General features: G+C 40.3%; 2 protein-coding genes across 2 annotated transcripts; both read left to right on the top strand.

Annotated features, from left to right (window-relative positions):
- Nucleotides 1-643: 643 nt before the first annotated feature.
- On the top strand, nt 644-3,022 carry LOC133860670 (glucan endo-1,3-beta-glucosidase 13-like). Its single transcript, XM_062296247.1, has 3 exons — nt 644-806; nt 1,070-2,392; nt 2,734-3,022. Exons 1-3 carry the CDS (start codon nt 746-748, stop codon nt 2,772-2,774), a joined length of 1,425 nt encoding a protein of 474 aa, XP_062152231.1. The 5' UTR covers nt 644-745; the 3' UTR covers nt 2,775-3,022.
- A 4,017-nt stretch (nt 3,023-7,039) lies between these two features.
- On the top strand, nt 7,040-10,594 carry LOC133860671 (clathrin coat assembly protein AP180). The gene is made up of 3 exons (XM_062296248.1): nt 7,040-7,827; nt 8,990-9,781; nt 9,865-10,594. Exons 1-3 carry the CDS (start codon nt 7,350-7,352, stop codon nt 10,341-10,343), a joined length of 1,749 nt encoding a protein of 582 aa, XP_062152232.1. The 5' UTR covers nt 7,040-7,349; the 3' UTR covers nt 10,344-10,594.
- Nucleotides 10,595-11,490: the final 896 nt, after the last annotated feature.

The following is an 11,490-nucleotide window of genomic DNA, read 5'->3' as shown; positions in this document are numbered from 1 at the left end:
AATCAAGAGACACGTGGGAATAGCACGAGTCAAATAGGGCATCGATCGAATATTGTTACGCCCGAGGATTATTTTAAAAATGGTTAGAGATAATTGATGTCTTCGGAAACAGTAGCATCGAACGGTCGAGTTTGTAGGGCCACGTGGGAGAGTAAAAATAGCGAAAAATCAATCACCTGTAATGAGTTTTTGTACATTCACAGATCGTGACCGTCCCTAGATGATCCCACATGGAACTAACTTAAGCAGACGGTGAAGATTTGGTAGATCAAATGTCTTCCGCAACAGTACCATCCAACGGTCGATTTTGTAGGGCCACGTGAGGGCGTGGGGCCACACGTGGGCTCTCAAGTGGGGAGCAAATAGCAAAAAAAATCAATCGCCTGCAATGAGTTTTTGTACATCCACAGATCATGACCGTACACTAAATGGGTCCGACATGGAACTGTGAATCAACGGTAAAGATTTGGGGAAAGAACCAGTATTTCAACGGAGGCTGATGTAATTTTTTGGAAGAACCAAATAGTGGGGCTTTCTCAGCCTTTTGATACGGGCCATGGCTGACGCGTGGGTAGGGCCTCGATATCCTCCCACTTACTCTCGTTCTCTCTCTGTTCTCCATAAAAGACCTTCTACTCTCTCTCACTCTCACCCACTCACTCTACTAGCTCTCTCCGACAACCTCTGAAACAGAGCCAAACCTCTTTTTCTCTCTCTCGTGCTCAGTTTCTCCGAGAACCAGAGAATGGAGCGACGACTAACTCTGTCCTTCTTCCTCTTGCTCCTTTCCGTCTCCACATTTGCAGGTAAGAACTTAACAAGCTTGAAGCTTTCTCATTTTCCGTTTGGTTCTCGGGAAAAGAACAAGCAGAAAGTAATGGGTTTGTTTCGTATAGTAGAAAAATGGATATCTTTAGCGTGCTTCAGCATATCCTTCAAAATGGCTTGTCCTGCATAACACTTCTCACTTCCTTTTTTTTTTTCTCGAGAACCAAACAAAGCCTTCACATTTTCTTTCATTGTTTGCTTTTAACACTGTTGTGCTTGGTTTTGTTGTCGACATTTTCAGATGCGGGTTCCATTGGAGTGAACTACGGTCGAATAGCTAACAATCTTCCCTCCGCAACAAAGGTGGTGGAGCTTCTGAAATCACACGGTCTAGACCGGGTCAAGTTATTCGACACCGACCCGGCGGTTCTCAAAGCCTTATCCGGATCCGGCATCAAAGTCACCGTGGACCTTCCCAACGATCTCCTCTTCGCTGCAGCCAGAAGCAAGTCCTTCGCCTCCACATGGGTCCAGAAAAACGTCGCCGCTTACCACCCCTCCACCCAGATCGAAGCCATTGCTGTGGGTAACGAGGTCTTTGTCGACACGCACAACACGACCCGGTACCTCATACCCGCCATGAAAAACATCCACGACGCTCTTTTCAAGTACAACTTCCACAATGCCATCAAAGTCTCTTCTCCTATAGCCCTCAGCGCCCTCCAAAACTCTTACCCGTCTTCCGCCGGGTCCTTCCGACCCGAACTCGTTGAAACCATTTTCAGACCCATGTTGGATTTTCTTCGCCAAACCGGATCGTTCCTCATGGTCAACGCATATCCCTTCTTTGCCTACGAGTCAAACTCTGACGTCATCTCGTTAGACTACGCACTGTTCCGGGAAAACCCGGGCGTGGTGGACGCCGGTAACGGGCTACGGTACTTCAGCCTCTTCGACGCTCAAATCGACGCGGTTTTTGCCGCCTTGTCGGCTCTCAAATACGACGACATAAAATTGGTCGTCTCGGAAACGGGTTGGCCTTCCAAGGGGGACGAGAACGAGATCGGCGCGTCGATAGATAACGCAGCGGCGTACAACGGAAACTTGGTCCGTAGGATCTTGACCGGCGGTGGGACTCCCCTGAGACGCCAAGCAGATCTGACCGTTTATCTGTTCGCTCTCTTCAACGAGAACAGTAAAAACGGCCCTACCTCGGAGCGAAACTACGGGCTTTTCTACCCCGACGAACAAAAGGTCTACGACATACCGTTTACCGTTGAGGGCTTGAAGAATTACCACGACCATAGGTCCCCCGTCACCGGTAACCAACACATGACGACCCCAGTAACCGGTGGAGGGGGCGTGTCGAAGAGTTCCTCGGGGAACACGTGGTGCGTGGCGAACGGGGATATGGGAAAGGAAAAGCTTCAAGCGGCTCTAGACTTCGCCTGCGGGGAGGGAGGGGCCGACTGCCGTTCGATCCAGCCGGGAGCCACGTGTTACGATCCCAACACGCTCAGCGCCCACGCCTCCTTCGCCTTCAACAGTTATTATCAGAAGAACGCGCGTGCGGTCGGTTCTTGTTACTTCGGTGGCGCGGCGTACGTTGTCACGCAACCCCCAAGTCCGTGTTCTCTATCCCTTTCTCACACGTTATTTTTCTCTTTAATTTCTTAAAATTTGGCGCTCTTAGCGCATATTAGCAAATCTTAACGGTGCTTGCTAATATGCGCCGGAGGCAAATTGACTCTTTTACTGCTGACGTGGCGTCTGGGTATTGGATAGAGTCTCTGGGCATCTGTTCTTGATATTTTTGATAAATGGGTAATATTAATTTTTGAAAAGAGAGAAGTCAAAGATAGATTTTTTGTCATTGAATTTCTTTCTTGGGCATAACTTTTGCTTTTTTTTTTTCTTCACTTCTTTTAAGTTATGGCTAAAAAGTGTATGTATGTGTCTTTGCAGGGTTTGGGAAGTGCGAGTTGCCCACTGGCACTGGATACTGAAGAGAAAGAAAGGCGTGCAAGGGTGGGTTTGGTTGATTAAGATGAGAGATAAAGAGTAGTTGAGAGGAATTATTATAAGCAAGCTTATTTAGTGTAGTTGTTTTTATGGGTTTTAAATTTTTTGGTGGGTGTCTTAATTTGTGTGTATTTATTGTTGTAGTCGTTGGAGTCCTTAAGACAATTAACTTGACCTCTTCATCTGTAATTAAATGCTACTTTCCCTTATTTATAACTCTCATTTTCACCTATGATTCCTCCCAATATTTTAGGATTCAATTTTTTGGGTGTCATCTTCTCTCATCTCTTTCTTCTTACAATTTCTTGTGGCCTGTGGGTGGTAATAATGGAGGAAGGATGCATGGTATCTTAGTATGAGTAAGGCCGTTGATTTTTAACCTGAATTTAAAGAGCCTCGGGTTTATGTACCTCGTCCCCTCCATTTTGACAATTAATTTACCTAATAAAATTTGTAAGGTATTTTTTTTTAAGGCATTATATATTTTAAAAATATTGACACAAATTTGGTCCATCCAATATTTGAAAGGGGCTGTACTGTTGCCACCGACGTAATTTTATTTTTTTTTTATTTTTTTTTATTTAAAAAAAATGTCCTTCTCGAAAAAATAAATAATTGCAGAGTGAAGAATATCTTGGATATCATTTGCATCAGGGTTTTAACTTTTAACCCCATAAAATAAAATCTTGGGCAGAATGCCAATTTTGTTCTTTTCCAAGGAGACAGAGTTCACACATCTTGAAAGGAATTATTATCATGTCAAAAAATGCATGCGGTAAATAGTGAAAGGTAAACTGTAGGCCCTGCTTTGACAATTTTACCACTTTTTCAACAACTGCTGCTTTAAAGTTTTACCTTGGATTCTGATCAAATTGTCGCTTTTATACTCCCACCCTTTCCACTAATTGGTATTTAGGTGGTAACCAAATGGCCTTTTCTTCTTAAGTAATGCTAGACAATAGACATGCTATCATTTTAATTACACCCTTTTCCTTAGTATGACGTGCTATCATTTTAATTACACCCTTTTCCTTAGTATGACGTGGGAAATGCCACGTGGACTCAAAAACAAATTTATCCAGCTCTTATGGGAGGTAAGAATCCAAGTCGAATCTTTGAAAGTAGTTGCGGGTCGGTCGCAAGACTTGCAACGACCCGATTGTATGTATTTGGTGGCCACAACCATTAGATCTCTCTAACATGGTGGTTGCGACACCCAGCTCTCTCCAATCTAGTAGTCGCGGTGGCGATTCTCGCGTGGTGGTTAGGAATGATGCCAACGTGAAAGAAGGGGGGGTGCAATTTTTTTTCCTCCATGTAATAGTGCGCCACGTCGAGAAGCAATAAGGAGGAATGTTGTAAAGGACACTTATTTTACACCGGATAACGTGACTTGTTTTAAGTGGCTTCTCATGCTATTTGTTTAAAAAAAATACAAAAAAAAAAAAAGAAAAAAAAATCAATTAAAAAACGGCACGCACGTCCGCACGTCACGTCAGCTTATTTAAAATAAATATAAGGAATAACTTCACAAAAGTGTATTGAATTATATGTCGTTTTGAGATAAGGGTACTGAACTAGCAAACGTTTCAAATTGCGGTATTCAAGTTTCCAAACGCGAAATACCCCTATTTTTTAGAAAAAATTCTAGGATCTAAGTGTTGGTCAGAATTTAACGAAATTTGCAAAATATCCATGCCTGAATCTTTAAAAAAATTTATAATTTTTTTTTGAAAAAAAATAAATACATGGGTATTTTGAAAAAATTTGTAAGATTTAACAGCAAATTTTAATGGAGTATCTTTAAGTAAGACGTTTAAAAATTTAAATGCCTCAGTTTAAGACGTTTGCTAGTTCAATACTTTTTTTTAAAGTTAACTCTAAATATAAAGAGTAACATTTTGCAAAGAACCCATAAGCATGGTGATGGTGTGATTCCCATCCGATCAAGTTTGAAGGATGAAAGTAGTGGAAAAGCCGAAAAGGTATCTGAAAATGTAAATCCCCATTCCCCAAGCGACAATGGTCATTGACACCCCAAAAGCCGAACTTAATTTTTTTTTTATGTCTGCCAAGATGGTTGATCCCATGTGGGATGGGAGCCACCTTCTCAAGTACATCCTGTTTTTATTTTGGAAAATGATATACTTTTCAAGATTATTCACTAGAAAATTGATACATATATTCCCCAACAAAGAAGAGGACTTCAAACGGCTCCCAATCAAATGGAAGGATCATGGACGCCACAGAAACTTTGACAGCATCTTGATGTTACCTCTCTGTTTTTTATGCAGACAACCCTTGTCCAAACTCCAAACCCTCTCAATTTTTTTTTATAAAAGAGAAAAGAAAGAAGAAGAAGGAGGAGGAGGAGAAGGAATCAACAGTGTCAGACAAATGTGAGGAGAGTGTACGTACGTACGTGGAGCTGACCTCTCTGTTTTTCTGTCTCTTTCATGAGCTCAGCTGAAGAGTAGAGATTCCTCTTGCCTGCCTCACACTTACCCTCCCTCTCTCTGCTGCAGAGTCACATGCTTGCTGAATTATTGCATGCACAGCCAACTATGTTTCTGAGTTCATTTGCCCACGTCGGGATCTTGCTCGAATGAATTATTGCTTTCACATTCTCTGTATCAGTAGTTTTTTTTTTTTTAGTCTAAGTAGTAGTTTATCAATGTTGTTGAGAAATATTTTCAATAATTAGTGAATGGGCCCGATAGTTCCGGTCAGCTCATTTACCATTCACAGTTTCAAAGAAGACCAGTTACACGGTTCATCCATCGGGCCCATCGATTCATTGAAAGGGGCAGGCCGCATGATGCGTCGCATGGCAGAACTATGCCCACTCAGAAGTAACCCGCAAAGAGCGCATGAAGAGATTGAAATCCCGATATACTCGGAACGTGTCTCGCGAACATTGAGTCCCACGTTTCAGATACATAGCAGTCCTAGTTCCGAATCGTGGGTTCACATGATATGGATGCGTAAAGACATACAAGCCAGACACGTGGAAGTCCACGTCCAGAATGTAGGAAGACCCATAATCCGGATGTGCATAGATCCCACGATCCGGGTAATGGGAGACCCACATTCAGAGGATTAACTCCTTCCATTTTAGGGAGGAATCAATCCTCATCCTCACTATAAATACCCACAGACATTCAAGTATGGTCTAGCTAAAATTATTGCGATTAAACGTATACCCTTGATTCACATTTTCCTAAGAATTGACTTAAGCATCGGAGTGGGATCAGTTGACACCCCCAGCAAGCACCCTTACTGACCTTACTATTTTGTAGGAAAAGACAAGAAGAGCTTTCCAGAAGTTTGTGCTACCGAACTGAAAACTATTTTAACAAATGTATTTTTACACGAGTAATTATGCTACTTTTCACATTCATTTCATATCAGTTGATGTTGCGTGTTTTAAGTAACTTCACATATCAAAATGCGTCAAATAAACAAGCATAACATGAGTTTAAAGAATATCATTACTATTTTATCATTGTATCTGGACTTATGGAAAAGGGACTTGTAGAATAATCAATAAATACTTAAATTTATCTGCTTCATTTACTTTAGCGATTTTAGAGTAAATTGTAACTTAACAAAATAATGTGCATTCATAATCTTTCTTGAAGCGTATTCAAAATAGCAGGTCAACTCTTTCACTTGGCTAGTTAAGCGGTCGCCTAAGGCCCGGGTGGAATTATACACCAAAATCGTGGTAGCATTGGTAAAAAATAAAAAGATTGGGGTAATTACTTTTTTCTCATAAATTACCAGCTTCCGTCAATATGCTCCTACCAACTGACACTCTTAATATGTGATTTTTTTAATAGCATTAACAAAGTGCTTAAGAAATAATTAAAAAATTATGTATATCTCAAATGATAAAAGCGACACCTATAATTTCATAGATTAGATTTGAGAAACTGAATTCTCTCCGACAAAATTTGACAAAAACTCTACCCTTTTCATATATTATAATGAGTTATGATACTCTTTACTCCCGTTTTACATATGTTGATATGACGTATTTTAAATAACTTTAAAGCTACTTAAAATACGTTACATTGAGAGCTAATACATGAGGATTTTTTGATTCTTTTTTATTTAAAGATTAAAAAGAGGGAGATGGGGAACAGTTTTTCATTCCCTACAAATTATTTTCCCATAAAATTAATATATATAAAATAAATGTAAAGAGTAGCGTTATTTTACGGTTGGGATGCTTACACACCATCTTTTTTGGATCTCACACTTTGAAAGGGGATTGTGAAATAAAGACTTGGTCAACAAAATGTGAGAGTTTTTGTCGCGTCCACAAGGACGTACGCCAGTGTTTTAAGGCCTAATTATACTCTTCAGTCTACTCTCCACCACCCAACGTAAACATAAAACACCATCATCCAAAAAAACCACCACCCTCTCGCACTTTCTCTTCAAGATCAAATTTTCCCAGAAAATCGGCTCTCATTTTTCATCCAAACAGTACATGCAATAAAGTTGTACGTGATTGAAACAAACAAAGGCCAAAGGCCGTGGGGGTGAAAGTTATGCTCCCGACGATGCCCAGCAAGCTAAGGAAGGCATTTGGCGCAGTGAAAGACCAGACCAGCATCAGCCTCGCCAAGGTTTCGAGCACCAACGCCGGCGCCAACCTCGAGGTGTTGATCCTCAGAGCGACCACCCACGACGAAATCCCCATCAACGAGCGCTACGTCAATGAAATCCTCCTCCTCGTTTCCTCCGACAAAGCCCACGCGGCGGCCTGCGCGCAAGCCATTTCCAAACGCCTTGGCAAGACTCGCAACTGGATCGTCGCCCTCAAGTCCCTCATGCTTGTCCTCCGAACCTTCCAAGACGGCGATCCATATTTCCCTAAAGAAGTTCTCCATGCAATGAAACGTGGCGCAAAAATTCTCAACCTTTCCAGCTTCCGGGACGACTCCAATTCCAGCCCCTGGGATTACACTGCCTTTGTCCGGACATTTGCTTTGTACCTCGATGAGCGCTTGGATTGCTTTCTCACAGGTGATGTCAATCAACCTCACCATAATTACCATAGGCATGCAGATAACTCTCATGAACACAATTCTACTTTATTTTAATTCTAAATATTCAACTCCCATTCCACTTTTATTCCATTAAATTGTGCCGATATTATGAATTTTTCCGTTTTTATACTCCATCCTAGAGTTATTAGTATTTATCAAATTTGTTAGTATCTAACGGAACGTTAATATTGTATCAAATGACTAAAACATTTGTTGAAAAATAGATGATTTTTCTCGTATGAAACGGAAATTGGATTCATGTAACGAGATATAGGTTTCCCCCTTCGTTCTTTATGGAGGACACAATCACCATAGATCAATAATATATATATATATATATATATATATATATATATATTTCTATTGATCAATTCTTCAAAGAAATGATTTTTCTACATCATATTACCCTACATCAAAACACATATATAGAATGTGAAACCCATGCATGTGGGTCTCACACCCATTGTAATCTTAGTGTAGGATTGATATAAGGTAATATGATGTAAGAATAACACACCCCTTCATCAAATATCATGTAAATTCTTTCTATACTACTTGAACTTTACTCTATGTATACTACAAAAAAAGAAGAAGCAATTCTTGGTGTTTATTTTAAGCCAGAAAGTAAGTATATATTAAATGTCAAGAAATCCCTCCTAACATTTAATTTATGACCTAAAACTTAAGTCGCAGCACCATCTGTCGAGAAATTGCATTTCCTGTCACAACTTATTTGCCAGGAAAGAAGTTCTTCCTAGCGCTTAAATTATGCGCTAGGAAACATTACTTAACCCATTAAATTGTTGCCACTTTGACAATTCAGACGATCTAAGGGTTGATGGACACAGTTATATCAACCCAATGAGATATGAGTTGAGTATATATCACTCGAAAAATAAATAATACCAAAGGCTGATTTTCACTTACACGCCATCTTAGTTATATGACAATTGTTACGAGTATAGATGCGGAGACATACAATTATTGTAAATGGTAATTTTGCTAATTGCGTTTACATATACGAATAACGAATGCGAATGGTTAATATCCGTCAAGTGCTACTTGTCCTCTAAAATTTCTACTACTAGTAGTACTACTGATAAGGTTTAATAACTCAGGATTTATGATTACATGAACAGGGAAGCTTCAACGGCGTGTTACGTACCGGCAAAGAGAAAGCATCCACCAGAGAACCCGGCTCGTCGCCTCGCCGGTCCGCGACATGAAACCGGCAATGCTGCTTGACAGAATATCATATTGGCAGCGTTTGATTGACAGAGCCATAGCCACAAGACCCACCGGCGAAGCGAGAACCAACCGTTTGATCCAGATTTCGCTTCACGCAATCGTCCAGGAGAGTTTTGATCTCTACCGCGACATTTCTGAAGGGCTGGCGCTTCTTCTAGACAGCTTCTTTCACTTGCAATATCAATCTTGTGTCAGCGCATTCCAATCATGCGTTAAGGCCACGAAACAATTCCGGCAGCTTTCTTCTTTCTACGATTTCTGCAAGAGCATCGGCGTAGGGAGGACCTCCGAGTATCCAAGCGTGCAAAAAATATCAGAGGAGCTCATAGAAACTTTACAGGATTTCTTGAGAGACCAAGCATCCTTTCCTAGTCATCATGCTCGGATATCACCGTTGCTTCTTCCTGCGCCGCCGGCGCCTCGGAATGATCGTCCGAAGAATCGCGGTTCGAGTTCTGAGAGGTTTGCTTACGATCAATCAGAATTAGCGCCGGAGAGGTTGTCGCAGAGCAGAGGATTTGGGTCCAGATCTCGGTGCACGTCATTGGAGGATCTTATGAGTATGACAGGAGTATCCCCGTCTATGAACATTGAGCAACATGAAGAAAAGCAACCTACCCTAGAGGATTTCATTAGTGTTAATGATGATTCCGGATCGCCACTCGAACAAGGAGCAAGTTCAGGTCGTTAAATCACCATTCATTTCAAGAGCTTAAACCAATAAAAAGAAATTAAGTTTATTCATTTAATTTATATTTTAACACAGGTGTCAACGAAGAAAAACAAGAACCAGAAAAGAAAACTTTGGAGTCATTGGGTTTAGAATTGGAGAGTCAGAAAGATGGTTGGGAGCTTGTTTTGTTTGAGTCTACAGAAACCCAACAGGTGCAGCCCTCTACAAACCTAGCCAATGGGTTCGAGCCTTCGGTTGGTTATTCACTTCCTCAACACCAATATAATCCATTTTTACAAGACATGGTAGAAGCTGCTCCCACATTTCAGGCAGCGGCGACGGCAGTGGTGGCACCAACCTTTTACACACAAAGTGAAACAATGGCGGCGGCGCCAACATTTGTTGCGAACAATCCCCAGGAGACGATATCAGCAATATTTCAGAAAGAAAACGACCCTTTTGATGCAGTGGGCGATGAACATGTGTGTAATGGGAATGAGAAAAGTGTATTGGATGAGCAACAGTTGTGGTTGGAGAACCAAAACAGGATCATTGCAAAGCATATGGGTTGATTAATTGAGAAAAATATACAAGTTATGGAATTTTGTAAATTAAAAATAATTAGTATTTTATTGTAGAGTTAGTCATAGTTATCAAACTTCTTGAGTTTGTTTTCTTCTTAATTTGCATTAACAAATGTGTGTTTAGGAACTGTTGTGTAAGGGTCGTACACAGAGAGGGTCAAAGAGAGAGTTTGGGCTTTGCCTATGGGTTGGAAGTTGTGGATTTTCAGGCCCAAGCCTTTTGTATGGGCTGTGGCTCAGGATGGATGAAATTATTTTTTAATGCAATGTAAGTTCTTTCTTTAGCTGAAAGAGGAAAAAAGAGATTGGCCCAAAGTCTATCCCAAAATAATAATAAATATGCTAGAAATTTTCAGCAATTTAACTACTCAGATTACTAGCAATTTGAACAGCAATTGTGAAAGAACCCTTATGAGACATACCTATGTGGATTGAGATCGTTTGCTGCCCAAAATGCTAGTGAGAGTTCATATAGAACCCATCTGCCTGAAAAAGTTTTGGGCAATAATGCACCAATCTGAGCAGGTGTGTTCCATATGAGCTTTCTTATAACTGTTGCCCAAATTGATGGGATCTCAAAACCACTTGTTCGAACAGGTCTCGAACAGCTCGTATCCTTGTTGGTGCAGGTGGGATCCCAAATTCGTAACAAACTGAACCGTGAATTGCTGGTAGTACAAATTCAATAAATTCCAAGGGTTTTTGGACTGTGCCTCTCTTCCTTGCCATTATTAGAGCATCTCCAGATGAATAGGCAAATGACTCATAATGGTCAAATTGAGCTATTTTTTGTATCCAACATATTAGCTACTTTAACATTTTTTTTTTCTTAAAGTGTAAACAATAAATATGATCTTCTGATTCTTCATTATTTACACTACAATTTTAATTATTTTATCTCTCTCTCTTTCCTTCTTCTCTCTTTCTCTCTACCCCTCTTTCTTTCACATTTTCTTCCATGCAAAATAATATTTAAATAAAATATAAAGTAGAATAAAAAATCTGTTGAAATATTAATAAAAAAATAAATAGCAAAAAAAAAAAAATTATTCCTTTTCGGTAGCTATTTTGGCTACTGCTAGATGCTCTGATCACATCATGTCGCCATCTACAACAAAATGAAGTATATAGATTG

This window comes from Alnus glutinosa, chromosome 2 (assembly GCF_958979055.1).
Source record: "Alnus glutinosa chromosome 2, dhAlnGlut1.1, whole genome shotgun sequence".
Lineage (NCBI taxonomy): Eukaryota > Viridiplantae > Streptophyta > Magnoliopsida > Fagales > Betulaceae > Alnus > Alnus glutinosa.
The sequence above is the reverse complement of the archived record's forward strand: the minus strand, read 5'-3'. Positions and strand labels throughout refer to the sequence as shown.

What these genes read in the sequence shown, in the direction of transcription:
- LOC133860670 (XM_062296247.1), top strand. Translation starts at nt 746, where the DNA reads ATGGAGCGACGACTAACTCTGTCCTTCTTCCTCTTGCTCCTTTCCGTC. An exon ending in TTCCGTCTCCACATTTGCAG is followed by an intron (nt 807 to 1,069) that starts GTAAGAACTTAA and finishes CGACATTTTCAG; the next exon opens with ATGCGGGTTCCATTGGAGTG. An exon ending in CGTTGTCACGCAACCCCCAA is followed by an intron (nt 2,393 to 2,733) that starts GTCCGTGTTCTC and finishes GTGTCTTTGCAG; the next exon opens with GGTTTGGGAAGTGCGAGTTG.
- LOC133860671 (XM_062296248.1), top strand. Translation starts at nt 7,350, where the DNA reads ATGCTCCCGACGATGCCCAGCAAGCTAAGGAAGGCATTTGGCGCAGTG. An exon ending in CTTGGATTGCTTTCTCACAG is followed by an intron (nt 7,828 to 8,989) that starts GTGATGTCAATC and finishes TTACATGAACAG; the next exon opens with GGAAGCTTCAACGGCGTGTT. An exon ending in CGAACAAGGAGCAAGTTCAG is followed by an intron (nt 9,782 to 9,864) that starts GTCGTTAAATCA and finishes ATTTTAACACAG; the next exon opens with GTGTCAACGAAGAAAAACAA.